General features: G+C 44.4%; 1 protein-coding gene and 1 long non-coding RNA gene across 5 annotated transcripts in view; one reads left to right on the plus strand and one right to left on the minus strand.

The window, feature by feature from the left end:
• The window catches only part of OSBP2 (oxysterol binding protein 2), a 192,265-nt gene that overhangs the window by 159,656 nt on the left and 5,269 nt on the right, over positions 1-27,340 (minus strand). The window contains exon 1 of one of the 2 annotated variants that reach the window (XM_060612688.3): positions 18,025-18,722. The exons of the other annotated variant lie outside the window; for it this stretch is intronic. Within the exon in view, the coding sequence (XP_060468671.1) occupies positions 18,025-18,701 (677 nt within the window). The 5' untranslated portion in view covers positions 18,702-18,722. Of the gene's footprint in view, positions 1-18,024; positions 18,723-27,340 lie in introns of those variants that run through there. 2 annotated transcript variants of the gene reach the window in all.
• LOC132665563 (uncharacterized) lies at positions 17,763-25,908 on the plus strand. 3 transcript variants are annotated; one of them, XR_009604182.1, is made up of 4 exons: positions 17,763-17,819; positions 17,902-18,083; positions 24,036-24,119; positions 25,777-25,908. It is a non-coding gene; the product is annotated as an uncharacterized LOC132665563 (long non-coding RNA). The 3 variants fall into 3 exon arrangements; XR_009604181.1 differs by lacking the exon at positions 17,763-17,819 and having other exon boundaries at positions 17,826-18,083; XR_009604180.2 differs by lacking the exons at positions 17,763-17,819; positions 17,902-18,083 and adding an exon at positions 18,816-19,147.

Below are 27,340 nucleotides of genomic sequence, written 5' to 3' on the forward strand. Positions count from 1 at the left end.
TCATCAGAGAAACACACAGTCCAGTACAAGATAAACCAGGGACATTTTGTTGTGCCAAAAGTAAGGAAATGTCCAGAGTGATAGGAAATGTCAAAAGGACACAGGAGCAAAAGACTCCTCCTATCCAAAGCTGGGACAATTTGAGTATCAGTATAAATGAGAGTTACTGATAATAACTCACTGGATGAGACAGAAATCCATGAGGTCATATTGATAAAAACAGATGAGCAGACAAATAAATAAAAAGCTCCTCTTTATAGTACAACACCTTCTAATAAATATGCAAAGAATGGTTATAAGAAAAACCACCAACTGGCAACCATCAAAATGATAACTTATTTGATTTGGCCAAGAATAACCAAAGTGTACTAAAAACCAGGGGATGTGTTAAAGAACAGGGTTTTACCTAGCTTCAAAGTGTCTCCCCATAAAAATACATTCTAATTCTGGGGTGCCTGGGTAGCTCAGTCAGCTGAACTTCTGACTCTTGATTTTGGCTCAGGTCATGATCCCACGGTCATGGGATTGAGCCCCATGTCAGGCTCCATGCTGGGCATGGAATCTGTTTAAGATTCACTCTCTCTCCCCCTCTGTGCCTCTCCCTGCTCACATGCTCTCTCTCTAAAAATATAATACATCTTTTAAAAATACATTTTAATTTAATTCTAATTAATTACACATTATTATATCAATTATATTCTCATTTCATTCTAACTAATCATCCCAATTAACTACACTATAATTTAATTCTAATAAATTACTTATTGATTCTAATTGTTTATAATTCCAATTATTTATTAATTCTAATTAATTAGTTCTTAGTTCTGATTAATTACTTATTAATCAATAATTATAAGTTAGCTTTACAGTAGAGAAATCTGGCAAACACCATCCTAACCAAATGATAAAAGTTACATCACTAGTAGTAGGACAATCAACATCATGTGCCTCTTGATATGGTGCACTGTGAAGGACACAGTAGTGTATCCTGTGGTGTTCCAAAACAAACGCAGGCCCTAAATCTAAACATAAGGGAACACTGGGCAATTCCAAATTGAGGCACATTCTACAAGGTAACTGGCATATATTTATCAAAAATGTTCATGTCATGAAAGACAAGAAAAAATGGAGGAACTATTCCACACTGAAACTCAAGTGACAAGACAAGACAACCAAATGCAATCGATGATCCTGGACTGGCTCTTGTACCACAAAGGACATTATTGGGACAAATGGCAAAATCTGGATGGGGTCCATGGATTAGATGGTAGCATTGTATCAACGTTTACACTGTGAGTATAGGAGAATGCCCTTATATTAAGGAATACACACTGAAGTATTAAGTGATAATAGGTATCATGTCTGGAACTTACTTTTAAATGCTTAAGAAATATTATATATAAATATAACATAGAAAATGATAAGGTAAATGGAGTATAGCAACAATTGGGGGTTCTCAGGGATGAGTACATAGGAGTTCTCTGTGCTATTCTTGAAACTTCCTGTTAAGTTTGAAATTTTTTCAAAACAAAAAATTTATTTCAAAAATCTGGTGAGAAATATCAACAACTGCAATAAATGGACCTTATTTGGATCCTGATTTCTAGAAACTGTAAAAAATGTTTTTAAGTCAATGGGGAAATTTTAATATTGACTGAATATTTGATAACATTAAGGAATCATTGTTAAACTTTTGGGCTTGTTAATGCCATTTTGATTACGTTTTTTTTAAAAACCTGCTATCTCTATAGAGAAACTGAAATATTTGCAAATATTTATTATTAAAATTATTTTTAATGTTTATTTATTTATTTTTGATAGAGAGAATGCACACGCTTTGGGGAGGGACAGAAAGGGAGGGGGGAAAGAAGATCAGAAGCAGGCTCTGTCTGTGCTGACAGCAGAGAGGCCAATGTTTGAACTCACAAACCTGTGAGATCATGACCTGAGCCAAGATCAAGAGTTGGATACTTAACCAACTGAGCCACCCAGGCGCCCCTCTTTATTTATTTTTAAGCAAATTCTACACCCAACATGGGACCCCTTATTAAAGTTATTTTTAATTTAAATCATTTTTAACTTAAATCATTTTTAAACTTAGTCATTAAAATTGGATTAAAGGTATCTTGGATCTGCTTCAAATTAAGTGAGGGTGGGGAGACCATAGACTGATCCAAAAGTAAGACTTGCTCACATTGAGTGATGGGGACACGGGGCTCATCATACCAACATCTCTACTTGTATGTGTTTGAAATTCCCCATAGTAAAAAATAAAATCCATTTGAAATCCATTGCATTGGATGCCTGGGTGGCTCAGTCGGTTAAGCATCCAACTTCAGCTCAGGTCATGATCTCACAGTTCGTGAGTTCGAGTCCTGTGTCAGGCTCTGTACTGACAGCTCAGAGCCTGGAGCCTGGTTTGGATTCTGTGTCTCCCTCTCTCTCACTGCCCTTCTTCTGCTCATGCTCTCTTTCTCTCTCTTTCTCTCTCTCTCGCTCTCTCTCTCTCTCTTAAAAATAAACATTAAAAAAATTTTTTTAGTTAAAAAAAAAAAAGCGATCCATTGCATTTTAAATTCTTCCCTGTGTCGGGGCGCCTGGGTGGCCCAGTCGGTTAAGTGTCCGACTTTGGCTCACGTCATGATCTCACAGTTGTGAGTTAAAGCCCCATGTCAGGCTCTGTGCTGACAGCTCGGAGCCTGGAGCCTGCTTCGGATTCTGCATCTCCCTCTCTCTCTGTTCCTCCCCTACTCTCACTCTGTCTCTCTCTCTCTCTCAAAAATAAATAAAGATTAAAAAAAATTTTAAATTCTTCCCCGTGTGTAATGGCAACCAACAGCAGTGCTGAACTGTTTTTTTAAAGGATTTTTTTAAATTTATTTAATTACTTACTTATTTTTAAAGTTTACTTATTTATTCTGAGAAAGAGGAGAGAGAGCATGTGCAGGGGAGGGACAGAGAGGGAGAAAGAGAATCCCAAGCAGGCTCTAGGCTGACAGTGCATAGCCCAATGCAGGGCTTGAACTCATGAACCCATGAGATCATGACCTGAGCCAAGATCAAGTCAGATGCTTAACTGACTGAGCCACCCGGGCATCCCTATTTATTTATTTTTAAGTAAACTCTACACCCAACATGGGGCTTGAACTCACAGCCCTGAGATCAGTCATATGCTCCACCAACTGAGGCAGCCAGGCACCCCTGGGCTGAACTACTTTAATGATGAAGGGGACCTCTTGAGTCCCAGTGAACCTGGCACAGGAATGAGGCTGTGCACTGAGTGTCTCAGGAGGAGACAAAAGATGACAGGTCCCCAGGGCAAAGGGATGGATCTATTTCAAGACCTAGTCATGGGTACAGAACAATTCAGGATAGTTGAACAGATTTGTTTTTTTAAATCATCGCACAATCTCTGTAGCTGCAGCCACAATCTACAGAATGTTCTAGCAACCTAGATTCTTCCTTTTACAAGTGATCTGTTAGCTTAAAATTTCAGCAACACTAAACATATCCCCCTACCAAATACTACCTAAACAAAGAAGGTTCTAAAAAAGAAAATCAGCTAGCAAGCTAAGCAAAAGACTAGAACACTACAAATTAGAAGTCAATTAAGGAAACACTTAGATTGAATTTTAACACACCAAAACCAATTACAAATTTAAATGCACAGATTACAATATAAACTTACAGATCTGATGGTGAGACACATAATTTATTCAGGAATTCTATTCCTTCCTTTCATGGCCTCCAGTATTATGAACACTGATATTAATATTAGATGGAATAATCTTATGTGAAAGTGACTCCCACTGAGCTGCCAGCAGAAATGGCAGCTAAACTCCAATCAAAACATGACAGCAGCCTGCAAAACTGAAGGTCTCACACCACAGGCAGCCACAGATTTCCCAAACAGAGACTGTGTTTAAAACAACTCTCACCCCCACTTGTCATGTTCACTGTTTCATTCAGTCAGTGTGGCAGGCCAGGCAGTAGGTTCAGACCATTGAAAAAAACAGCACAGGTCCAGGCCTCCATGGGGTGGTGGCTCTCCTGGGCCCCCAGAGAATCCAACAAGAGTGAATGACCTTCTGTCTCTCCTCCACCATTTGGACTGAATGAGGGAAGGGCCCTGTCAGCAGAGAGGTGTCTTCCTACGAACACGTTTCTGAACTCCAGAAGGATAGTACACAGCATGGCTACACCCAAAAGAGCCCTCAAATATGTCTTCTCCATCCTCTGGCAAATCTAGCCCTGCTTTCCTTGATTGTACATGTTAAACAGGAGTGTGAGGTTAAACAGGAGGTTTTGACTAGTTAAGCATTTACTACTAGCAAAATCCTTACATTCAAAACATCTCTTTCACTTATGAAAGAGTTTACAAAGTACTTCCTCATGGTTTGTTTTGAACAGTCAAGTTGGGCTGTTTATAGATCACAAAAGTGGGGGCCACAGAGGTTTGGAGACTTTCTCCCACATTGGCAGGGACGATTGTGTAACTAACAGGGTACTGTGGAAATTACATAGTCAAAAAGGTCAAAAAGGCTTTAAAAATTGTGATTTCTACTTGCTCTCTCTTGGATCACTCTCTCTGGAAAAAGCCAGCTGCCATGCTGTGAGGACACTCAAATAGCTCTTTGGAGAGGTCCAAAGAGAGAGGCACCGAGGCCAGCATCACTTTGCAAGGCACATGAGTGAGCCATCTTGAAAGTGGAGCCTCCAGCCCCAGTCAAGCCTTCAAGTGAGTGCAGCTCTCATGAGACATCCCAAGCCAGAATCACCCCAACTAACCGCCCACTCAGGAATTCTAGACCCACAGAAACTGTGAGATAATGTTAATTGTTGTTTTAAGCACTAAATTTTAGGATGATTTGTTATGCAGCAAGAAAGAATACACAGAAACACAGAGCCAGCATCTCTGAGGATGAAGAATATGCTGCATGGAATGGATAAGTCCATCCCTGTGGGACAGAGAAACATTCCATTGAGCATGGATGTTGCCTGGAAACCCATCTCAGCTCAACAGAGGGAGAACTTTCTAACAGTCCAAGTTATCTAAGGAATACCAGCTTGTCTTGGGAGATAGGTCTGTTCTCTGTCACCACAGAGGTTTGCTCAGAGGCTGGTGCTGATGGGGCAGATATGCCATAGGAAGAAGTCAATGAACAGAGAGATGGTTAGATTGGATGACTTTTAAGTTCCTTTCCTACCAAAGATTCTTCCACTGCCACACCATGCAGGGACCTGGAGAACCTTGCTCACCAGCTTCCTAGGCACCAATGACATGCCCATACAATGTGTGTCTGGCTAACAGTTTCTAAAAACTGATTCTTTCTGGGAGGAAGCAGACAACACATGATCTACTGGTCCTGCCTTCAAACAGCTGTACATGCACATGAGTGGCATATTGCCACCAAGTACAATCTAGGGCTGACAGGGGAAGGGAGGCAGGAGGGCTTCAGCCTGAAGTCATTAATGTCTAAAAGGTTGCAAAGGCAGGGCACATTGTGAGGCACTCAGGTAAATGCAAGTGACAGAGAAAACACTATGGAAATCTGCTCAGGGGTTAAGAATGCCCTAATCACATCTCCTGAAGGCAATGACTCAGTAAACTGGCAGGCAAAATAAATTCAAACTTAGAACTGCAGGACTCAGAAGGAAATTACTTCTGTGCCTGCATCTGGCAAAATAATTTCATTTTCTAAAAATGGAAAATTCAAGGAAAATGTCTTTTTTTATGTTTGTTTGTTTGTTTGTTTGTCTGTTTGTTTATTTATTTATTTATTTATTTATTTATTTATTTAGAGACAGAGAGAGACAGAGCATGAGCAGGGGAGGGGCAGAGAGAGAGAGGGAGTTACAGAATCCGAAGCAGGATCCAGGCTCTGAGCTGTCAGCACAGCAGGGCTCAAACTCACCAGCCGTGAGATCATGACCTGAGCTGAAGTCGGACGCTTAACCGACTGAGCCACCCAGGTGCCCCAAGGAAGGTGTCTTTCTTGTCACAGCATGTGAACAATGTAGCAAAAGGTGGTACCCTCCCACACTCAGCCTGCTTGCAAGTCTCCCCAAACTGGGAACAGGAACACACCATTAGCCCATCTGTGGCTCAGCAAAACCAGCCCCAGCTCCAGCTGCCTGGACTCTGATCTCTAAGCCACTAAGTCAATAGACATTTCCATGCCATGCCCAGATCATCTTTGATATTTCATATCTCTTCCAACTTCTTTTAATCAGCTCCCCATCAAATTCTCAGGAAGCTGGGGCTAAAAGGAACCCCATAGGTCTCCCAGTCCAGCCCCTTTATTTTACAGATGATTAGTGGGATCATTGGAAGGAAGGTTAGAGGCTGGGATAGACTGAAGTATTTTCCCCAATTCCTAATGTCCTTCATGAATTACAATTACATGTCCACACCCTTTGTCATTGGACTTTGGAGGATCACTCACTACAGTGGGGAGTGGGTCCCCACTGGCCCCACTGATATTGGAAGAGGCCATATGCCTTGATTCAGCCAACAGAATGTGGACCAGAGTAAAGGTGTGCGGGCTCGAGCCAGGGTGCTTCCTTTCCTGCTCGGCCTCCTACACTTCTACCATCATGGGGAGAAGACTGACTCTGCTAGCCTACTTGTTCAAAGCAGAGGAGTGTCCCAGGTGCTGCTGCTGGAGGCAGAGCTGCCCCAGCCATCTGCAGATATGCAAACAAGAATAAACCCCCCTTGCTTTAAACTTCTGAATTTTGGGGTGATTTATTTTGGGGCTGCCTGATCCAGGAGTACAAGTGAGATGAGGACCCAGTTCTAACTCTCATCTACCCTCTCCCCTGTTAAGAATACACATGGGGCGCCTGGGTGGCTCAGTCGGTTAAGCATCTGACTTTGGCTCAGGTCATGATCTCACAGTTTGTGAGTTCAAGCCCCGCATCGGGCTCTGTGCTGACAGCTCAGAGCCTAAAGCCTGCTTTGTGGATTCTGTCTCCTGCTCTCTCTGCCTCTCCCCTGCTCGTACTCTGTCTCTCTCTCAAAAATAAATAAAACATTTTTAAAAAATTAAAAAAAAAAAAAGAGTACACAGAGCCCACTGTCACTGTGGTGTGACAGTAGAGGAAGAAACCAGAAGATGATCTTGGAGAGGCAGAGACGAGGCTGGTCCTAAGAATAAGCAGTGGTTGTATGTATTTGGGATGCTTAGAAGATGAAAAAGGAGTCTCTTGTGCCAAAATGCAGATACCTGTCAGCAATCTTTGTCAGCAACCCAACTGAGTGTTTTTGATTTCAACCCACTTTCTCTTATGCTATCACAATCTTTTTTTTTTTTGCAAGTGGGGGGCTTAGTAGCTGGTTACAGCAACCTAGAGATATGGGAAGGGAACTTAGATGTCTGTTTTCTTGGATAAACTTCCCACAGTCCCAGACAACGGAGCTGCAGGTGGACCCTGAAATGGCACAATGTCCTATCCAATAAGTATACATGTTTTCCAAATAGGTTTGATTTTCATCCTTGCATATATGGTGCCAAGGGTACTAAGACCACTCAATGGGGAAAGGACATCTTCAGCCAATGGTTCTGGGAAAACTGAATGTCTACATGCAAAAGAATGAAATTGGAGCCTTGACTGACTCCAGGGTTGGGACAAGACAAGTGCAAGAAGAGCCTGGAACATGTTTTCAAGCTAGACACAGGAAACTCTTAATCCCATCAGAGTCCTATCCAAAGGACTCCAGAACCAACTGAAGAGGCCCCCCTGAGGGCAAAGACAAGGCAGGACAATAGAAACATCATTAAGTGCAATACAACAGTGGGCCGACACACACAAGGCAAACATGTTTGTATCCATGAGATGATAGTGGTTTTGAGAAAACAAACCAAACAGATTGGTCACCATTAGAAGATAAGAACCAACTCATGATTTTGAAATCTTGTGATTAAAGGGAAGAACACATTACCTCCTGGATCAAGTTTCTAGATCCATCTGCTGAATTAAAGAACTACAGAGGACACAGGAACTTGTTAACTGACACGAAGAGAATGCAATCAGCAAAACCCAGACTGTGTGAAATTCTATGGGTGGACCTCATTTTTGTCCTTGTACAAACAAATGTATCAAAAAACCATTCACAACATTTGAGACAATTAAAACTGTGGACACTGGATATTTGGCGATAATAAGGAATTATTATTATTTTTAGTGTAACAATGGTATTGCAGATAAGTTCTTAAAAATCCTTATCCTTCAGAGAGATATACTGAAACATTTACAGGTGAAATGTGATATTTGTGATTCACTTTGAAATGGTATTGGCAGGAGACTGAGATGAAATAAGATTGGCCAGAAACTTAGTAATTGCTAAAACTGGGTAATGGGTGCACAGGGGGTTATTATACTATTGTCTACTAATGCATATGTTTAAACTTCTTCACCAAAGTTTTATTTATTTTTTTAATGTTTACTCATTTATTTTGAGAGAGAGAGAGAGAGAGTACACAAGCAGGGCAGGGGCAGAGAAAGAGGGAGAGAATCCCAAGCAGGCTCTGCACTGTCAGCACAGAGCCTGACATGGGTCTCCATCCCATCAACCATGAGATCATGAGCCAAAATCAAGAGTCCAACACTTAACTCGCTGAGCCATCCAGACACCCCCCTCCAAAGAATTTAAAAAAATTTTTTAATGTTTTATTTATTCTTGAGAGAGAGAGAGAGAGAGAGAGCACGAGCAGAGGAGGGGCAGAGTGAGAGAGGGACACAGAATCTGAAGCAGGCTCCAGGCTCTGAGCTGTCAGCACAGAGCCCAGCCTGGGGCTTGAACTCACAAGCCGTGAGATCATGACCTGAACGGAAGTCAGATGCTTTACTGACTGAGCCACCCAGGCACCCCGATTAAATACAAATGAGTACAATGAATTCTCAATAATGTCACATATCCTTGGTTCACAATAAGCCTCAGGAAAGGAGCGAAAATCTGAGCGATGTATAGCCTCTGTGGTCACTCCATTTCTCCTGGCAATTCAGTGATGTCCCCTGGGCTATTGCAATAGCATGTTGAGTCTTTATAGCATGTAAAAAAAAAAAATAAATAAAATTACAAAAGGTCTTCTATTAAAAAAAAAAAAAAAAGACTTCACAGGAATTTGAGACTCTACTAAGTAGAAGACACTATGCCCAGAACCCCAGGGAACACTACAGTGAGAAAACACACCCCCAGGCTATGGAGGGGAGGAGCCAGGTATTAATCTTATAGAGGGAGATAAACCAAAATCCTGCTAATAGGGGTGCACAGCCAAATGATATAATACGAAACAAAAGAGCGTCAGAGGAAGAATGGTTCTGCCAGCCCAGCTCGTCACAGGGGAATCCAGGCAGGTTCATCCTGAGATGACTTGGAATTAAGACTGTCAGTTAGGATGTCTATAGCAATGAAGAGGGGATGAAGGGATGGCCAGTATAGAGATTTGAATAGGATACTGAAGGTCATGTGGTTTGCAGAGGGGAAATAAGGCAAATTAGATAGAAGAAGGGTCAAGGCAAGGGGATTGAGAGAGAGGGAGGGGAAGAAAGGGAAGGGGCACTCAGCTGGGAAGGACAATGAATGGTGAGCCCAGGAAAGTCACACACTATATTTCAGGAAGACAGTACCTACTGCTGCTTCAGAACAACACAATCTGGCAGTTTTCTATGCAAGCTCAGCAATGCCATATGCCCTCTTCTTGGTTTAGGCAATGGCCCAGCAAAGCAGATCATATGGTATGAGTCAAGATTGTTAAATCAGCCTTCAATGCGCAGAGCTGTGGCTGAGCATGTGATGAGGTGTCAAGAGGAATGAAGCTTAGTGATCAGAACTCTTAAAAACGGAAACAGACGCAGGAAGTAGTCCCATATAAAAGAAAAAAAAAAAACATACAACACCCAGCATGACCCTGAAACTCACTGACAGTTTGCTTCATGTGTATGATTATGAAAGGAGCCTCTTAAAGCCACATCTCTGTGTGGTGACACCTGGTATGTGTGATTCACCACACATCAAGCTGCCAATTTCAATTTTGTTCGGGGTGTTTCTTACCATCTCCTACTCCTTGTATGTGAGTTTACAGTATAGTGTACTTCTTTCCCCCTAGGACAAGCAGACATTGATCCTAGTTAAGGAACCTCACACCCTTTTCACAGACCTGTCTTTCTTTGCTGACATAGTCTATGAACTATACCCCAGAAGACTACAGAGGCATGAAAGCTGCATGCTTGGATACCCAACTTCCTGGGAGCTCCCCCACAACACTGTGTCTGAACTGCTGGCCTTTTACTTAATGGCCAAGATGGGTATGGATTCCCCTCCTCCCCTTCCTCCTCCACCCAGTGGTCTGATTGTGGTATGCATGTCTATCTCCCACACTGCCTTATAGATCGTTGGCCCTCAATAAAAGATACAACCAGAGCTGGTGTATGCTTACTGTCGCAAATGTTCCAGACTGCTCATCAGGCCCCAATCTTGGATTAACAGACCCTTCCCGAAGAAGGCACAAGGGTCAGTAGCAGCTGAAGAACTCACACCAGACATTCCATCAAAGGCACATAAGTACTTGCAGAGGAAGGAAGTCCATGTAGCAAGTGTACCCTAGACATATGCAAAATCCAAGTCACCAAAGGGTCTTGGGGAAGGTCTAGATTACAAAAGTGTCTTTGAAACGATAAAGGGACAACCAAGTGACCAGAGCTCCATAGAGAAGGCCCTCAGACATACAGAGCAGCAGGCCACACCCATACCCTGCACGACTGGCACATGCTTTCTCCAATAGAAAATAAGAAGCCACTCTGCCACTCAAAGCCAAAGGTAAGCACTTACTCTCCTTGAACCAGAGCAAGTGTTGGCCCTTACCCCTGCCTGACATCACTGAAGTCTGCAAGGAGGAAGGAAGTCAGAGCTGTGCAGAAAAGAATTAACACGGCTGGCCTGAGACCATTTATCCTTTGAAAGGCCTGCACCTGAGATTTGCCCTTGGCCGGCATCTGGGAACCTGGATTTGGGGAAGGCTCCCCCCATTCACTAACTGCTAAAGGTGGCTCACTGTGCCTAAACTACTTGTACAAAACTGTGGTCTCTGGGGGCGCCTGGGTGGCGCAGTCGGTTAAGCGTCCGACTTCAGCCAGGTCACGATCTCACGGTCTGTGAGTTCGAGCCCCGCGTCAGGCTCTGGGCTGATGGCTCGGAGCCTGGAGCCTGTTTCAGATTCTGTGTCTCCCTCTCTCTCTGCCCGTCCCCCGTTCATGCTCTGTCTGTCTCTCTCTGTCCCAAAAATAAATAAAAAAAAAAAAAAAAAAAACGTTGAAAACTGTGGTCTCTGCTGAATACCTTCTTTCCTTCTGGGAGTCTGGACTTTGGGTATATGCCAGGCAGAGGGTACCCATGTGGTCAACCCCCAGTAAAAACCATGGCCACTGAGTCTCTAATGAGTTTCTCTGGCTGGCAACATTTCACATGTCATTGCTGGAGGAATTGAGCATGTTCTGTGTGACTCCACTGGGAAAGGACTCTCAGAAGCTTGCACCTGGTTTCCCCAGACTTCGCCTCATGCCCCCTCCTTCCTCTTGCTGATGGTGCTTTGCCCCCTTTCACTGTAATAAAGCATAGCTGTAAGCACAAATAGATGCTGAGTCGTAGGAATCCTCCTAGCTCCTTATGTAACCTGGAGTTAGTCGACACAAGACCACACTAGGGGTCTCCCCAATGTGAGGTGGTGGAGTTCGTGAGCTGTCCCTGGTGCTGTCCATGAGCTCCTACTTTTTGTTCCAAATAATAGAACAGCACTCCTGGTCTGCACTCCTCACTGAAACCATAAGCTGGAAATCCCTCTGATATCTGCGGAGAATCCCACAGATGTGAGGGCCTATTACCTGATTGGTTCTAACATTTTGGGGTGGGAGCCTCACCTCTGATTCATGGCCTGCTTCCCACAGGGTCTTACACATGGAGCGTGTGCAAAGCAAACCTTCTGGTGAACATGAAACTAGTTTTGAAGGAGCGATAAAATCACAAAAAGCCCTTTTAATAGCTTTATCTTTGCTCCCCATTCCTCCAACTTTATGAAGTGACAAATCGTCTTAGGTATATAGAGACCATATGCACAAACACTTGTAACCCTATGGGAATACAAATGAGGAACACAGAAAGAGGTTACTGTTTCATTGAAAAGCCTATTTCAACACATTCAAATCTGTCAACATAATATATCCAGATAATCTCTATTTTATGACTGTAGCTTTTCTGGCACGCCAGGCTTAAGCCAGTAATCTCCCACTTATCATCCAAATCTCCTTCCAGCAAACAAGTTTTTAAAACTGAAAACAAATTAAGAAAATCCAAGTTTGGCACTAACATACTTGGCTTTCTGAAATCTCATAAAATTGCTGGCAATTCTCATTCATTCACTTACTCATCCATTCAGATTAACCAAGCTACTGAGAACATACCAACAGCAAAGCACCCTGCTAGGCTCTATGCAGAATACAAAGATGCTGCACTTGGCCATGATGTTCCTTTGCTGCAAAGCTATCTGCAGAGATGCCTACAGGCACACTGTGTGTATGTGGCACCCAGAGAAGGAAGACATGGCCCTTGGATCAGTCAGGGGCCACTGTGGGCATTTCAAACAGGAGAAAACCAATGCAGGGATGTATGAACACAAGGGATGGAACTGTTGAAAAAGAATCCTGGAGAAGACAAGGCAACTCCAGGGCCACTGGGTGGGGATGAGCTGTCCAGAGCAGAATTTGGAAGCTGGGACACCAGTGAAGCAGAAGGCAGACCTGAACCACAATGTGGCACTAGGAATGGAGAGGAGGGACTAGAGGAGAAAGACAGGCAGAGCTCACAATTCCATCTGATGTCAGAATAGGGAGGGAGGAGGCAGCAAGCATGACTCAGAGGTTTGCAGCTATTAATAGAAAGAAAAGTTAGCAGGAGGAGCAGGCTTGGTGGGGAAAATTACAATTCGTGTCACCAGACCTTGCTAAGAATGTTGGTGTGTACTGTGCTTCTCCAAAATATGCTACCAGTCCACTCACGACCTTTTTGCCACACCCTTATGCTAAATGTGAAGAAAATAGACTTCAAACAAATGTGGACACATTAGCAACCAACGCATCTCTTCTCAGCTTCCTAACGGTCTCATGGTATGAAACACTGAATGATATTTTAAAGCCGAATCCAATGTGGTAAGGCCACCATCTTCTAGGGTAGAGACCCCAGTGGCTTAACCTGCAGACCTGCACTCTTAACTTCACGTTTTTCAGGGACATTTTGCAACTTTCCCATATCTGTCCTATGAGTATTACCTAAAGTGACACTGAGGACACTACTATTTCCTGGCACCCAGTCTCTGTGATAGTGGCTTTTGAGAGATGGTCTCGCTGGAAGAATGAGTGCATGATCCATCCTAGAGGCAAAGATGTCTTAGTGTGCCATCTTCTCTCACCTGGCCACAACCCCACAATGGTCCCAGCTCACCAAATGTTCAATGGTCTTCCTCACCAAAAGGCTTTCAAATTTTACTCTCACTTGACTGAAGCCTTCTTTCCTACAGACCCAGACTAATTTCTTTGAGGCCTCCCTTGCTAACTGTCTTAGCCATGCCTACCTGCACAGATCAGCCTGAACAACAAATAAATTAAAACAAATGCTCCTGTTTCAAATCATTTCCTGGGAAACAATTGTCATTTATAGTGTCACTGAATAGGCAACTGGTATAAACAAAGCTGAATTTTGCTTAACCAAATCAATTTTGTCATTAATGTCGATAAAGCAATATGCGTGAAATGGTCTTTCCCTAAGGACTTGCTGAAGATGATACCTTTGAAAATTCCACATCATTTATGAATTCTTCCTTAATGTCATGTAATCACATGTTCTCTGTGAGATGAGAGAACTAGGGATACATGGGAACCAACAACCAAAAGAAGAAAAAAAAAAACTGAGCGCAAACCATATTCTCTTTGTATCCAAACAGATATGTGATTAAGAATGCCAGCAATAGAGGGGCACCTGTGTGACTCAGTCAGTTAAGCTTCCAACTCTGAATTTTGGCTCAGGTCATGATCTCACAGTTTGTGAGTCCGAGCCCCACATCTCCACTGTCAGTGCAAAGCCTGCTTGGGAGTCTCTCTCTCTCTCTCTCTCTCTCTCTCTCTCTCTCTCTCTCACTGCCCCTCCCCTGCTTGTGCTCTCTCTCTCTTTCAAAATAAATAAATAAATAAATAAATAAATAAATAAATAAACTTAAAAAAAAAAAGAATGCTAGCAATGGAATAAGAACCGTAACTCCTGTATTTATTTATATTCCTAGCACATTGTTGGAAAGAAGTAAATACCTGCCAACAATTCCTGATACTTCCCAGAAATTGTTTTTACATGTGACAATATTTAGAGTATTTTTTTAATCCTGATAACATGACTGTTACTAAGCCCAGCTGTTGGCACTATGTACTTTCTCTCACTATGTACCTAGAATAAGCTTAAGTGATCAAATGAGCTTCTCAAGCAAAATCCAGGACAGAAGTACCTGAAGAAGTCACACTTAATAGAGAAATTCTAATCCAAACCTCCACTAACTTTCCATTAAGGTAAAAATAATGAGGAATTCAGGCCAAAATGACAAGATACCATAGTATGCCTATTTGATTGGTAAAAATCAATGCTGATGATACCAAGTGTTGCAAAGAATACAAATCCACAAAATCTATTAACTGCCGGTGGGAGTCTAAATTGATACAACCGCTTTGGCCAACAGTTTGGGCATTATATAAGGGGAATTTTCACATTCCTACAACCTGGCAATTTCACCCAAGAGAAACCCCTGCATGTGTACTAGAATTATCATGGTCACCCATCAACAGGAAAATGCATAAATGAAAGTGGCACACTCACATCCTGGACTGTTATACAGCAGTCAAAATGAGTCCCCCCTCTCCAAATCATATATTGTACAATACTCTTTTTATCAAGTTAAAAATGGCTGAAATGAAAAATATGGGGCTTTTAAACTGTACATAAAGGAGATAAAACTAAATAAGAAGGAAAGAAAGAGGATAGTGAGCAAAATTTGGGATGGTGGCTACCCTGGAGGGAGGGAGGCTGGAGGATGGGATTAGGAGAGAGAGCACAAGAAATGTGTGCCCACATTTTCTCTGAAGACATTTCTCCAAACACCAGGCTTCACTTAGTTAAAAAATAATAATAAAATAAAATCAGAGTGGTCTTTCCAAAAGGGAAGCTTGTGAGAGAAATGGCTCTGATTCCTTCTCCACCCGGGCGCATCAGCCCAACAGGTTAAACCTGGCTCTACCTGGCCCCTAAGGAAGAGAGATCATGAGCAAAAATTCTCTCACCCTGTCTTCAGTCCACAAGCTTGTACCTTGCCTCTCTTCCAGCCACACACACTTAGAGAACTACTGAGAGCCGGGGTTCCAGGGAGGGTGAGGAGAGAACACACATGAGCAGGCACAGACAGAGCCCTGGGTAACCCACCCCACTGCTGTCAGCACCGTGAGCAACAGGCCTACAGGGCACTCAATCCTTGACCACAGTAGGCAGGATGGCAGGATTCAGATCAGAAGCAGAGACAGGAGAGCGGTGTGGTGTCAAACATCTGAACTGCTGAGAAGCACGAGGAGGGCCAGACCAAAGGGTATTCCAGAGGGCAGAACAGAAGTGCCAGGAAGAAGTGGCAATTTTGGCTCCGCTTCAGAAGGGCCTTTTCTGTACTTGGAGACTTACCCATCTCCAGTGGCACCACGTACAAGTGGGCACCTCTGGGTAAGCCACTGAAGTTTGGTCATTTGGCTTCAGTTTCTCTTCCTATAAAATGGGAATGAGGACATATTCATGGAAAGGCTCACATGGGACTAAATGATGGCACAGGGCTGTACAAATGTCAGGAATCATTCACTCCACCCAGACAAGTCAAAAACAATTCTGCCCATCTTGGAGTCTAGAAATGTCCAAAAGCAAAACTACAGAGCCAGACTATGCAAGGACACACACAAGAAACTTGTTCCCTCCCCCTCCACCCCACAAACCAGTATCTGTCCCCACAACCTTATCAGCAAGCAATAAGAATTTTTCTTGTTACCCAAAGAATCTGCACATTTAAGATAACCTTGAAATGCCAACTGTCTACACACAGTTATTTTTAAGAAAAGAAAATGGGACATCTTTGCCCTTTCAACTAGAATAAAACAAAAGTGAATGCAATCAGGTTTTACTTCCACTAGAACTGGGGGACCCCATATTCATAAACATTACCTTGATCCCTATAGGTTAGTAATACCTGGTAAATACAGATGATTCAACAATGCTAACTCAGAGATGCGTGGGCATCCGGACACACATCTGGGACAGGCACAGACCATGGAGTACTAAAGGCCCAGGTCAGAATCTCTCTCCATTGCCTATTGGGCCAGTGACTCCTGACAAGCTACATCCTCCTGTCAAACCTCAGAACCCCTCATTTGTACAACAGTGTGGTGGTGAGGACGATGTGAATGTAACGTAAAACAGTGCAGTCTATAGCTAACAATGACATATTTATAGCAAATCACTGATGATCCCTATCATTGCATGTCTTGGTGAAGTGTTTATACACCTGACAGAGAATGGTAAGTGGGATAAAACACCATTTGGAAAAGGGTCTCTTTTCATTTGGTTGCCTAACTCTAAGAACACTGTTCTGTGTGATCCGGATGGCACAGCTGTGTGAGCTTAGGGGCACCAAGACATCACATGAGAAAAGCACATGAAAAGTGTCAGCTTTCTCCCGTTTCAGGAATTAACAACAGTGATCCCCATTTTGGAGTGGGAGCCATCACTTAAGTCCAGTGGAGCTCTTGAATTCTCAGGGGCATCATAGACTGAAACATCCTCTAGAAGCTGTGTCCCAAGAAAGCTGGAGAAGGTCATATAAATCCTATAGTGAGTGACCTGAAGGCATACTGCTTGGCCAAGTGAAGTGACCAAGGTGACCTGAGTTTCAGCAAACAGCAAGGCAGGGCCCTCATGTTTGCAATGACAATGGAGCAGTTCTTCTCAGACTGTGGTCCAGAGCAGCCGCATCTGGGAACTTGGGAGAAATGCCAAATCTCAGGTCCTCCTAGACTCACTGCCTCAGAAACACAGCAGAGGGGCAAGTACTTTGTGGCCCTTCTGGGAATTCTGCTGCTGGCTCAGGTTTGAGGACCAATGGCATAGAGTGATCTAAGACCTCGATGTTGAAACTAACCATCCCCAGGAAATACACTAAGGCAATAGTCAGTAAGAAAGGAGAGAAAGCCTTCAGTATCTTTCCCCCTTTCAACCATTTCAGTGGGCAGTGTTAGCTATCTCACTACCCGACTTCAATTTTGAAACCCATGCTGCTTGAAACCCAGCAGGACACTTCTGGTTCTCCACAGAACGCTAAGATGGGCCCTTAAAATGCAGACACTGTATCTGACGCATCTGTGAGTCTGCTGTGCCCCTCCCAAGGCCTGGCAACCAGGGGTGTCAGGAAAAGTGGGAAATAAACTAAATGACCAACTAAGGGGGGAACAAACAGTCCTTCCCATAGTGGGTCCCAAGGACTGAACAAGGTGACTGTCCCCCTCAGTCCTTAACACAATGATCTTAGCTCCTGAGCCAGAATCAAAGACTTTGGGGGAACTGACTCTGATTGGCTGCCTGAGGTTCCACAGTTACCAAGACCAGAGGGGCCTGGAGGCCCCAGAACACTCTCTCCCTCCATGTCCCCACTCACTCCTTTAACCCAAGCTTGTCAGAGGTCCTGTCAGAGGAGGTGGAGGTGAGGGGCAGGGAGCTCCCCCATTAGAGGTCAGGGCCCCCAGCCTTTAGAGGTTGGCCAGAGATATTATTTCTCCTGCTAGGGGCTTGTTCCCAAACATCCCTAGGCTAGTGGCAGTGTCCTCCAACCCTAGACGCCCTCTGTCACCATCACTGTAGCATCACCACCCTCCAACGTCAGATGCCCCAACTTGGCACATTCCTACCTGTAGTAAGACAGCAGGCCGTTGCTGAGCACGAACCAGCGCCGCTGGTAGCCTTTCAGGTAATTGGTCCACTTGAGCAGCCAGCCCTTGAAGCTGTCCAGAGGCAGTAAAGCCATGGGTGCAGTGGAGGTCGTGCCAGTCCCTGACACTGGAACCCCAAGAGGCGTCCTCGCCTGTCCAGGCCGCCCAAGGGGTAGCGGCTTTGACGCCGGCAGCGACCCGGGCTCGGGTTTGGTCCAGGGCACGCTCCCGGCTACTGGCCCGAGTGCCGGTAACTGCTCTGGCGAGGTCTTGGGAAAGGGTCCAGCCCCTACACTTGAGCCCAACTCTTGCCAGGGCCCTGACCCCCGCCCCAATCCCAGCAGCAGTTCCGTTCCCGGTCTGGACTCTGGCCTTGGGTCGGACGTCTTCTCAGACGCAGGCTCCAGTCTTGGCACCGGCTCAGAAACTGGCTCCGACACCTGTTGTGACACAGGGTGCCGCTCAGGCTTCGGCACTGGCTGGGGCTGAGGCTTGGGCTGGGGCTTGGGCTCCGGCCCGGGGCCAGGCGTGGAAGCGCTCATGCTCGGCGCCGCCGTGTGGCAGGACAGGCAGGGAACAACCGTGAACAGCGACGAGAGTCCGCGGGAGCGGCCGCCACAGCCGCCGCCTCGGCACAGAGCGGCCGCTTTCCCCATAGAGCCCGCCGACCGGAGCGCGGCCGAGTCGCGGGGAGGGGGAAGCGGGAGGCGGAGGCCGGGGGCGGGGCCGGGGGCGCCGTCACGAGCGCGCGGCACGGGGCGGGGGCACGCGCAGGTCCCCTCGCGGCCCCGTGCGCCCCGCGCTGCCTGCGCCAGCTGACTGTTGTCCTCCCCGCGCTCAGCGGGCCAGACTTGGACCCTTGTCCTTCTCTCGCGTCGCCAGCGCCTGGCTCAGGTTTGGCCCTGGGAAGGCTCTCTGGAAACACCTGTGGCGCTAGAGCTTGGCGACGGGCGACGCGGAAGGGACCGCGCGCTTCAGGCCACCATCCCTGCCTGCGCCCCAACCCGTGCCAGGCGCTGGGGGAACAATGATGAATGCGGAGCCCGCCGGCTTCCAGCGCAGCTCTGCCTGCCGCGCCCAGCGCCGGCGTTCCCTGTCAGGGGTGGGTTCGCTCCCCAAAACCCAGGAAAGCGGGGGTGGGGCGGTGCGGAGAGCAGGTGGTGCCGTGCTCAAAAACCGTGAAATGCGCCCGAAGCACCGGGACCCAGCCGGATGATGCTAAAAGCTGAGGAGGACACCCACCGCCCCCAACGGGAGCCATTACCTATCTGTGGGTCCTTACCACCACCACCACCCTCCCCGTCCCCCGACTAGCCGACGATCTGTCTCAATGGCCGAAGCCACGGCCGCCTCCGCCTCCTGAGCAAGCTGGCCTCTAGTTCAAGGCCAGCAGGGCACTTCGCTGCAAGTGGCGACATAGTTCAGGCTCTCTAAAGAATAGAGAGTTTTTGTAAACTGAGCGTTTTAAGTATATATATAAAGGAACATCTAAAAGCAGAGTTCTTAACTGGGACCTCCTGGATATCCTGGGTAATCTTGGCTGGCTGGCTGTGAAGCTTCTGCCATAGGCTGCAGAGTTTTATGTATCTGTGCGTTTTTCTAGGGAGATGGACCACGGTTTTCATGAGATTCCTAAAGGAGTCTGTGATACCAGAAAAGTTAAATATCACTGATTTTTTAATGTTTATTAATTTTTGAGAGAGCACACGGGGGCGTGCTCTCTTAGTCTATTAAGTATTAGTATTAATATTACATATATTATTATATTATATATTGTATAATATTAATCTATTTAATTAATCTAGTAATAAAATAATAAATTTTATTAATTTTTGGTGGGGGTGGGGCAGAGAGAGGGAGAGAGAGAATCCAAGCAGGCTCTGCACTGTTAGCGGAGCCTGACCTCACCAATGGTAAGATCATGACCTGAGTTGGATGCTTAACCGAATGAACCACCCAGGCGCCCCTAAATAATACTGATTTTTTTTTAATTTTTAATGTTTATGTTTGAGAGAGAAAGAGAGAGACAGAGTGCAAGCAAGGGAGGGGCAGAGAGAGAGAGAGAGGGAGACACAGAATCTGAAGCAGGCTCCAAGCTCAGAACTGTCAGCACAGAGCCCAGTGTGGGGCTAGAACTCACAAACTGTGAGATCATGACCTAAGCCAAAGTCAGATGCTTAATGGACTGAGCCACCCAAGTGCCCCAATAATACTGATATTAAAGGGAAAGGTTCATGGCTACCACAAATAATGGGAAATACAAATGGAAATGTTAGATTTGGAACTCCTACCCAGACCCTTCCATCTCTAGACCTCTGTGCAGGCTCCCCTCTGTTCATCCTAATGTGTCTTACCTTCCCTTTGCCCAGTTCTTTCTTGATCTTTGCTTGTGATAAGACTGCCTGTGCAGGGACCATCCTCCTGCATGAAGTGATAGACTGAGCAGAGCAAGTTGGAAAGTCCTAGAAATGGGTTGTGTAGGCACTGCCCAAACAGAACTCCTTGCCATCTTTGCTGGTGACTCTGGGACCGGCCCTTGAACGGTGATCTTACCTGCAGATTTTTGTGGGCTCTGGAGTGCAGACACCTGCTTCTCTTGATGTATCGGCTAAATACAAAGATGGCCCTCAAACTTCAGTGTGTGGAGTCAAGGAAAAATGGTTGCCTCTGAGAACTGGGCAATTGGGGAATGGAGCTGCCCCTCCCCTGTTTGCTTTTTTCATTTATATCCTTTGAACCTTTTGAATGTTTTAACTGTGTGTGTTTCACATATTCAAAAAATAATAATTGTTTCAGCTCATCCCAAGGAAGCTTATTAGAAATTCAGTTTTCCATCCCCATCTCCCTGGGATTCTGAGTCAGTAGATCTGGGATGGAATCCAAGAGTGTGCATTTTAATGAACTCCCCAGGGGTTTCTGAAGTGGGTGGATCATTGACCACACTTTGATGGACAGTGATGTGGAGGGAAATCTTGGGCTTTGTGCGTCAGATCCACTACAGAAATCCCAGCCCAGCCACTACCTAGCTATGGGAACTTCAGCCACCTCACTTAGCTTCCTCTTGCTCATCTGTAAAATGAGGATAATAATCCCTACCTCACTGGCTGAGAGTAATAAAATCATGTCTGTAAAGCACATTTGGCATAGTAGGTGTTTAGTAAGTATTTTCTAGCTATTTAACTAGAGGGTGCTCTGTGAAATGTATTAAACAGAAGCCAGAGCAGGAAGAGATGAGACCAAGGTTAATAAGCTTGGAAAATAGCCACAACGATAGGAAAAGCTCAGTGCCTGCTATGTATGTGCCAGATGTGTTTGCAACCCCAAGGAAGGAAGCCAACTATTAAAAGTTTAATGATCTGTTTTGACTACTTCAATAAATGGATGATAGGATCTAAGTCACCTGCCAGAGTGAGTGAAGAAGGTGTCACAGAAAGGGCAAGGTTTGGGGGGTGGGGCGCCTGGGTGGCTCAGTCGGTTAAGCATCTGACTTTGGCTCAAGTCATGATCTCACTGTTCATGGGTTCGAGCCCCATATCGGGTTCTATGCTGACAGCTCAGAGCCTGGAGCCTGCTTCAGATTCTGTGTCTCCCTCTCTGCTCCTCCCCCACTCGCCCTCTGTCTCTCAAAAATGAATAAACATTAAATTTTTTTTAAAAAAAGAAAGGTCAAGGCTTGCACTGAGTCAGAGGGGCAGGAAGTGGAAGGGCATTTAAGACAAAGGAATCAGTGTGCACAAAGTCCCAAATCAGGAGAGAAGACCTTGTCTGGGAAATGACAAAGAGCTCAGCATATTTGAAAAAGCTGGAAAGGAGATAAAACAGGGAGCTAAGCTAGATGGGCACCATACAATCAGGAATACCCTATATCGTACAGAAAGTGGGCCTCCTGGGCACTGGGGTCTCCTGGGAGATTTTTTTTACATTTAAAGTGCCAGATTCCACCTAATGGAGAAATGGCTGTCTCCAAGTCTGGGGCAGGAAATATGCGAGATGAGCCTGCCTGAGATATTTTGTCATGCCAGAAAGTAAAGAGGCTAGTCAAGACCGCTGTGTGTCAAAAGGACTCAGATGCCATCTTTAAAGGGACTCCCACAGGCCAAAGACAGGACAACTTGAGCATCCAAAAGAATAATGATTACAATGGGTCAAAACACCAAATATATAAAGATCCAGAAGTTAGCCCCACAAGTTCCTAAAGTTACAAAAAAAAACAAAAACAAAAACAAAAACTTATAGGTTGCTTTTGGTGACCAGCACCAATTCATTTTTCTGAAAACTGAAAATAAAGAGAAAGAATTAAGTCTGTATCCTTCCTTTCTTATACAAACCCTATCTCATAGTGACCAAAGAGTTTATGAGGGAAAAATCTTTACAGACGTATTAGCTAATGAATACAGAAGGAATAATAAAATTAGTGGCGCCTAGGTGGCTCAATCGGTTAAGTGTCCGACTTCAGCTCAGGTCATGATCTCATGGTTCATGGGTTCGAGCCCCACGTTGGGCTCTATGCTGACAGCTCACAGCCTGGAGCCTGCTTTGGATTCTGTGTCTCTCTCTGGCCCTCCTCTGTTCACGCTCTGTCTCTCAAAAATAAATGTTTAAAAAATAAAATAAAATTTAGAAGAAAACATCATCTTTTGGCAACCCCAAATGAAATAATGGATCCAGGCAATGATCATCAAAGCTTCCTAGTGATGGGGTATATGGGCAACTTCATAAAGACTGATCAGGCTGTTGTCAGCTGAATCTACAGATGAATCTCACATCACTGAAAGTGAAACCACAGGATATTATGTGCTTCTGGATATGACCCAGTAGGAAACTCATAGCACCACCTATGAAGTATTTTTACTTCTCCCTCCTTTTCCCTCCAAAAGAAACCTCTAAACCTGAAACTAATCAAGCTTCTGGCTTGATCAATACAAAAGAAATGCAGAGGACAGAGGAACATGCTAAATGACCCAAGGAGTCAATCAGTCAAATTCATAAAATAGGAAAATCTAATCAGCAAAACTAAAGGGCAACCGATGGAATGGGAGAAGATATTTGCAAATGACATATCAGATAAAGGGTTAGTATCCAAAATCTATGAAGAACTTATCAAACTCAACACCCAAAAACCAAATAATCTAGTGAAGAAATGGGAAAAAGACATGAATAGACACTTTTCCAAAGAAGACATCCAGATGGCCAACAGACACATGAAAAAAAATGCTCAACATCACTCATCATCAAGGAAATGCAAATTAAAACCATAAAATAAGAAAATCTATATTCAAATGACCTATTCAATAAATACATGGCCTAGGAAAAATGATGGAAAAAGGAAAATGTTATCAATTTTAAAGACTTAAGAGACATATCAACCAGATGCAGTATGTGAACCTTGTTTGGGTCTTGATTCAAACAAACCAACTGTAAAAAATATATTTCCGGAACAGTCGGGTAATATTGAACAAAGAGTGGGTTTTAAGAAATATTAAGAAATTGTTAATTTTGCTATATGTGTTATAATGGTATTGTGATTTTTTAAAAGGATTTATCTGTAGAGATACATTCTGATGTATTTATGAGTGAAATTATATGATATTTGGATTTAATTTAAAATAATACAGTTTTAGGGGCACCTGATTGGCTCAGCCAATTAAGCATCCCAACTTCCCTTAGGTCATGATCTCATAGTCCGTGAGTTCGAGCCCCATGATGGGTTCTGTGCTGACAGCTTGGAGCCTGGAGCCTACTTCGGATTCTGTGTCTCCCTCTCTTTCTGCCCCTCCCCTGCTTGCACTCTGTCTCTCTCTCTCTGTGCGTCTCTCTCTCAAAGATAAATAAACATTTAAAAAATTACAAAAAAAAATAATAATACAGCTTTAAAAAGAATGAGGTGGGTGGGGAGCAGATGAAAAAAGAATGGCCAGATGTTGACAGTGTTGAAGTTGGGTGATGAGTACACAGGCATACATTATATTGTTTTCTCTGTTTTTGTGTAGGTTTGAAAATTACCACGAAACTGCTTTTGTTTTACAAATGTTGGGCCTTTTACAGAACTCACCTCCTACCTTTCCAACAACTCTGTAAGTTCCCCTATGTTTACATAATAGGAAATTGAGGTTCACAGAGCTAAAGGCCTGCCCCCAGTCACACCATGGGCAAAAGGGAAGCCAAGATTCAAACAGAAGGTTTTCTATCCACAAAGCCTGTCCACCTGTGCCAGAATAGAGATTCCAGACACCTGCCTCCCACCCCCAAAAGAAGCCTTCCTTGACTGTCCCTGAGGACCTTAGGAACAGGAAAATCCTAAGAGTGACAGTCAGTGAAGGCCCTTGTGAGCTGAAAGACCCTGGGATAGCTGATCCAACCTCATGCAACAGAGCTGGCCACAGCCACCACTTACCCCTGAGGTCAGCTCAAGGTCACATTGCTAACTGGATAAGAACTAGGCCTTTCGGTTCCCATTGGTCTTTGTTCAAAATCCAGACAGATTCTCCTATAGGCTTGTAGGCACAGATGTTGACAGTAGTTTGTGCCTCATTTTCCCCAGGAAAGGATATGCATGAGCTGAGAGGGAGGCAGGACGGCAGGTAGCTAAGAGCACAAGTTTGGAAGGAAGGCCTCTGTTCAAATCCCAGGTTAACCACTTTCTGGCTGTATGGCCATTAGTGAGTACCTCGTAAAATGAGTTGGTGTGGGTTTCTTCTGCTATTACACAATTAGGTCTGTTGTACCTCTGGCCCTTTTGCTAAATGAGAATACCTGGCTGGAAGCCCTGTGTGAGGGAGAATCACAGATAGCAGAGTCAGGAGGCCTCTATTCTGTGGTGCCAACATCCACACTGCAAGCTCTAGGTGACTAGTAAAAAAAATTTTTTTTCATATTTTATCATTTTTTTTGAGAGCAAATATGAGCAGTCAGTGTGTGTGTGTGTGTGTGTGTGTGTGTGTGTGTGTGTGTGTGTGTGTATGTTGAGAGAGAGAATCCTAAGCAGGCTCCACACTGTCAGTGCAGAGCCAGATGTGGGGTTCAATCCCATGGACTGGGAGATCATGACCTAAGCCGAAATTAAAAGTCGGATGCTTAACCAACTGAGCCAACCAGGAGCCCCTGACCTCAGATATTTAATTCAATTTCTTTAGAGAAGAGCCATACTGTTTTCTACCTGGGAGAAATGTTACCTGCACTTTGGAAACTTGAGTATAGAGAAGGGTAGGACAGTAGGTTGGAGCGGTTATCCAACCCCCCCTCCATTCCCATCCACCCCAGGTTGTGTATGAGTTTATTATATACTGAGTAGATACAAAACAATATTATAAACTATGTGTAGGGCATACAAATAACAGTACAAGTGACACCCATGAGATTACTAACTAGCTTAAGGAATAAAATGTCCTATTTTAGTTCCCTTTTCTCCCTCCTCCCTTCTTCCATAACCTGTTGACTTTGAGCCCAAAGCCTCCATGGATTTTTTCAAGCCAACTGACTCCTGTCTCCTCTTTAGTTGGCTAAGAGAATATTCTCGACTGCTACTTCCACCTGATACATTCATCAAGAGCTCTCATCCTCTTCCACATTCCAAGCACCTGTTGAAATTTCTCATTCATCAGTTATCCATCTTTAAAACTGAAATGCCCCAACATGGCCTTACCAAGCCCCCTTAACTGTTTTCTTTATCTCCGACAGAATTTGTCACCTTCTAAATGATTTCTTTGGTTTATTTATGTCTCCTCTTATTAGAATATAAGCTCCAGGATGTCAGAAATTTTTATCAGATTTATTTCACTGCTCTACCATCAAGGCCTAGAAGAAGACTCTTCATATAATATGACTTCAATGAATACCTGTTAAATAAAGTCTTCTTTCTAGTTCTCTTGGCTGTTGAGTGTTTAGTACTTTTAGAATTTACTATATTTCTATTTCACTGGAGTCTCAAGAAAGATGGGAGCCCAACATGGGTGCTACTGGTGCCTCCTGAACTAGAAGTCTCAAAGTCAGTGGTTCTTAATGTGTGTGTGTGTGGGGGGGGGGGGGGGGGAGGGATTGTGGACTCTTATAAGATTTTGATGAAACCTACAGAATCTATAAATCAGCATTTACATCTAAAATTTTACATATAGTTTATGAAGACCATGAACTTCATCTTAAGGACCTGTGATCTTAGAACATTTCTGGAAAGATGCATAGAAACTGTTAACTTGGTTGTCCCAGAGAGGAGGAAGTGGGAAGTTCTCATTTCATTATGTACCCTGTACATTTCAATTTTGTATAAAGTGTAAGTTTAAAGTTGTAGAAACTAGTTAAATATTTTAAAGCAACCTATGTTCTGGCACTTAGGGGTGATCACAAACTCACATGTCTTCAGGGGCCAGGGAGGTAAACGCACTTGGCCAATGGTGGTGGTTGGGGCTGTTGCTAATCAGAACTTGGATATCCCACTCAAAGTGCTTAACTTTCACAGCACGGAAAACATGGTGTTGATCAAACTCGATATCCCCACTGTCAGCCCTGAGAGGACTATTGGTTAGCAACCTCTGTTTTGCCCTCTGCTTAGAGTGATAGAAATCCTAGGTTGTGTTTGAAAACCTTTCTGGGTAGTCAAAGAATCCTCAGTGCTAGGGTATGCAGAATCTCTGAAGCGGTAGAAGGAAAAAGAAAATAGAAAACCTCTTGGAAATGACTTGGGAGCTCCAGAGAAAATGGTGGTGCATGACACAAATTTCACAAAGGGGTAGCCAAGTCTCCCTTTTGCCTATTTGTCCAACCCCTGCCTAGTGGGACCTCCCAGTCCCATTAGAGAACAAAGGGAGGATGGTAGACAATGACAACACCAGGTATGAGAGACAGATGGGGTGGGTCTAGGTCCAGGAAGGAGAGCTAACCTCAGGGCAGGCTTCATGAAGGTGGACCAGGAGTCAGGCCCTGAAGGGTCTGGGCTGAATATCAAGTGGAGAGGTGGGAGGGCTGTATTCCTAGCAGAGTAAACAGTAGGATCAAAGGTTCCAGGTAGAAAATCAAGAGGCCTCTTTGGAGAAGAGAATTCATGAGGTTTGGCTCATGGGAAGAAACACAGGAAATAAGCTTGGAAAGCTAGGTTCCACAGGATGAGGTGCTCCTGGTCCTCTAATTTACATTTGGAATGAAGCTAAGGAACTGTTTTTTCCCCTGTGACCACTTCATCCTGCAGAGCCTGTGTACTTGGCCCCATAGAACCACCAGAGGAAGGCTTGGTTGGGGTCCCCCAGTGACTGACCACTGCTCCATGACCAGGTTCCCCCAGGTAGTCATTGACTTACAGAGGCTC

This window comes from Panthera onca, chromosome D3, assembly GCF_046562875.1.
Source record: "Panthera onca isolate mPanOnc1 chromosome D3, mPanOnc1 haplotype 2, whole genome shotgun sequence".
Classification (NCBI taxonomy): domain Eukaryota; kingdom Metazoa; phylum Chordata; class Mammalia; order Carnivora; family Felidae; genus Panthera; species Panthera onca.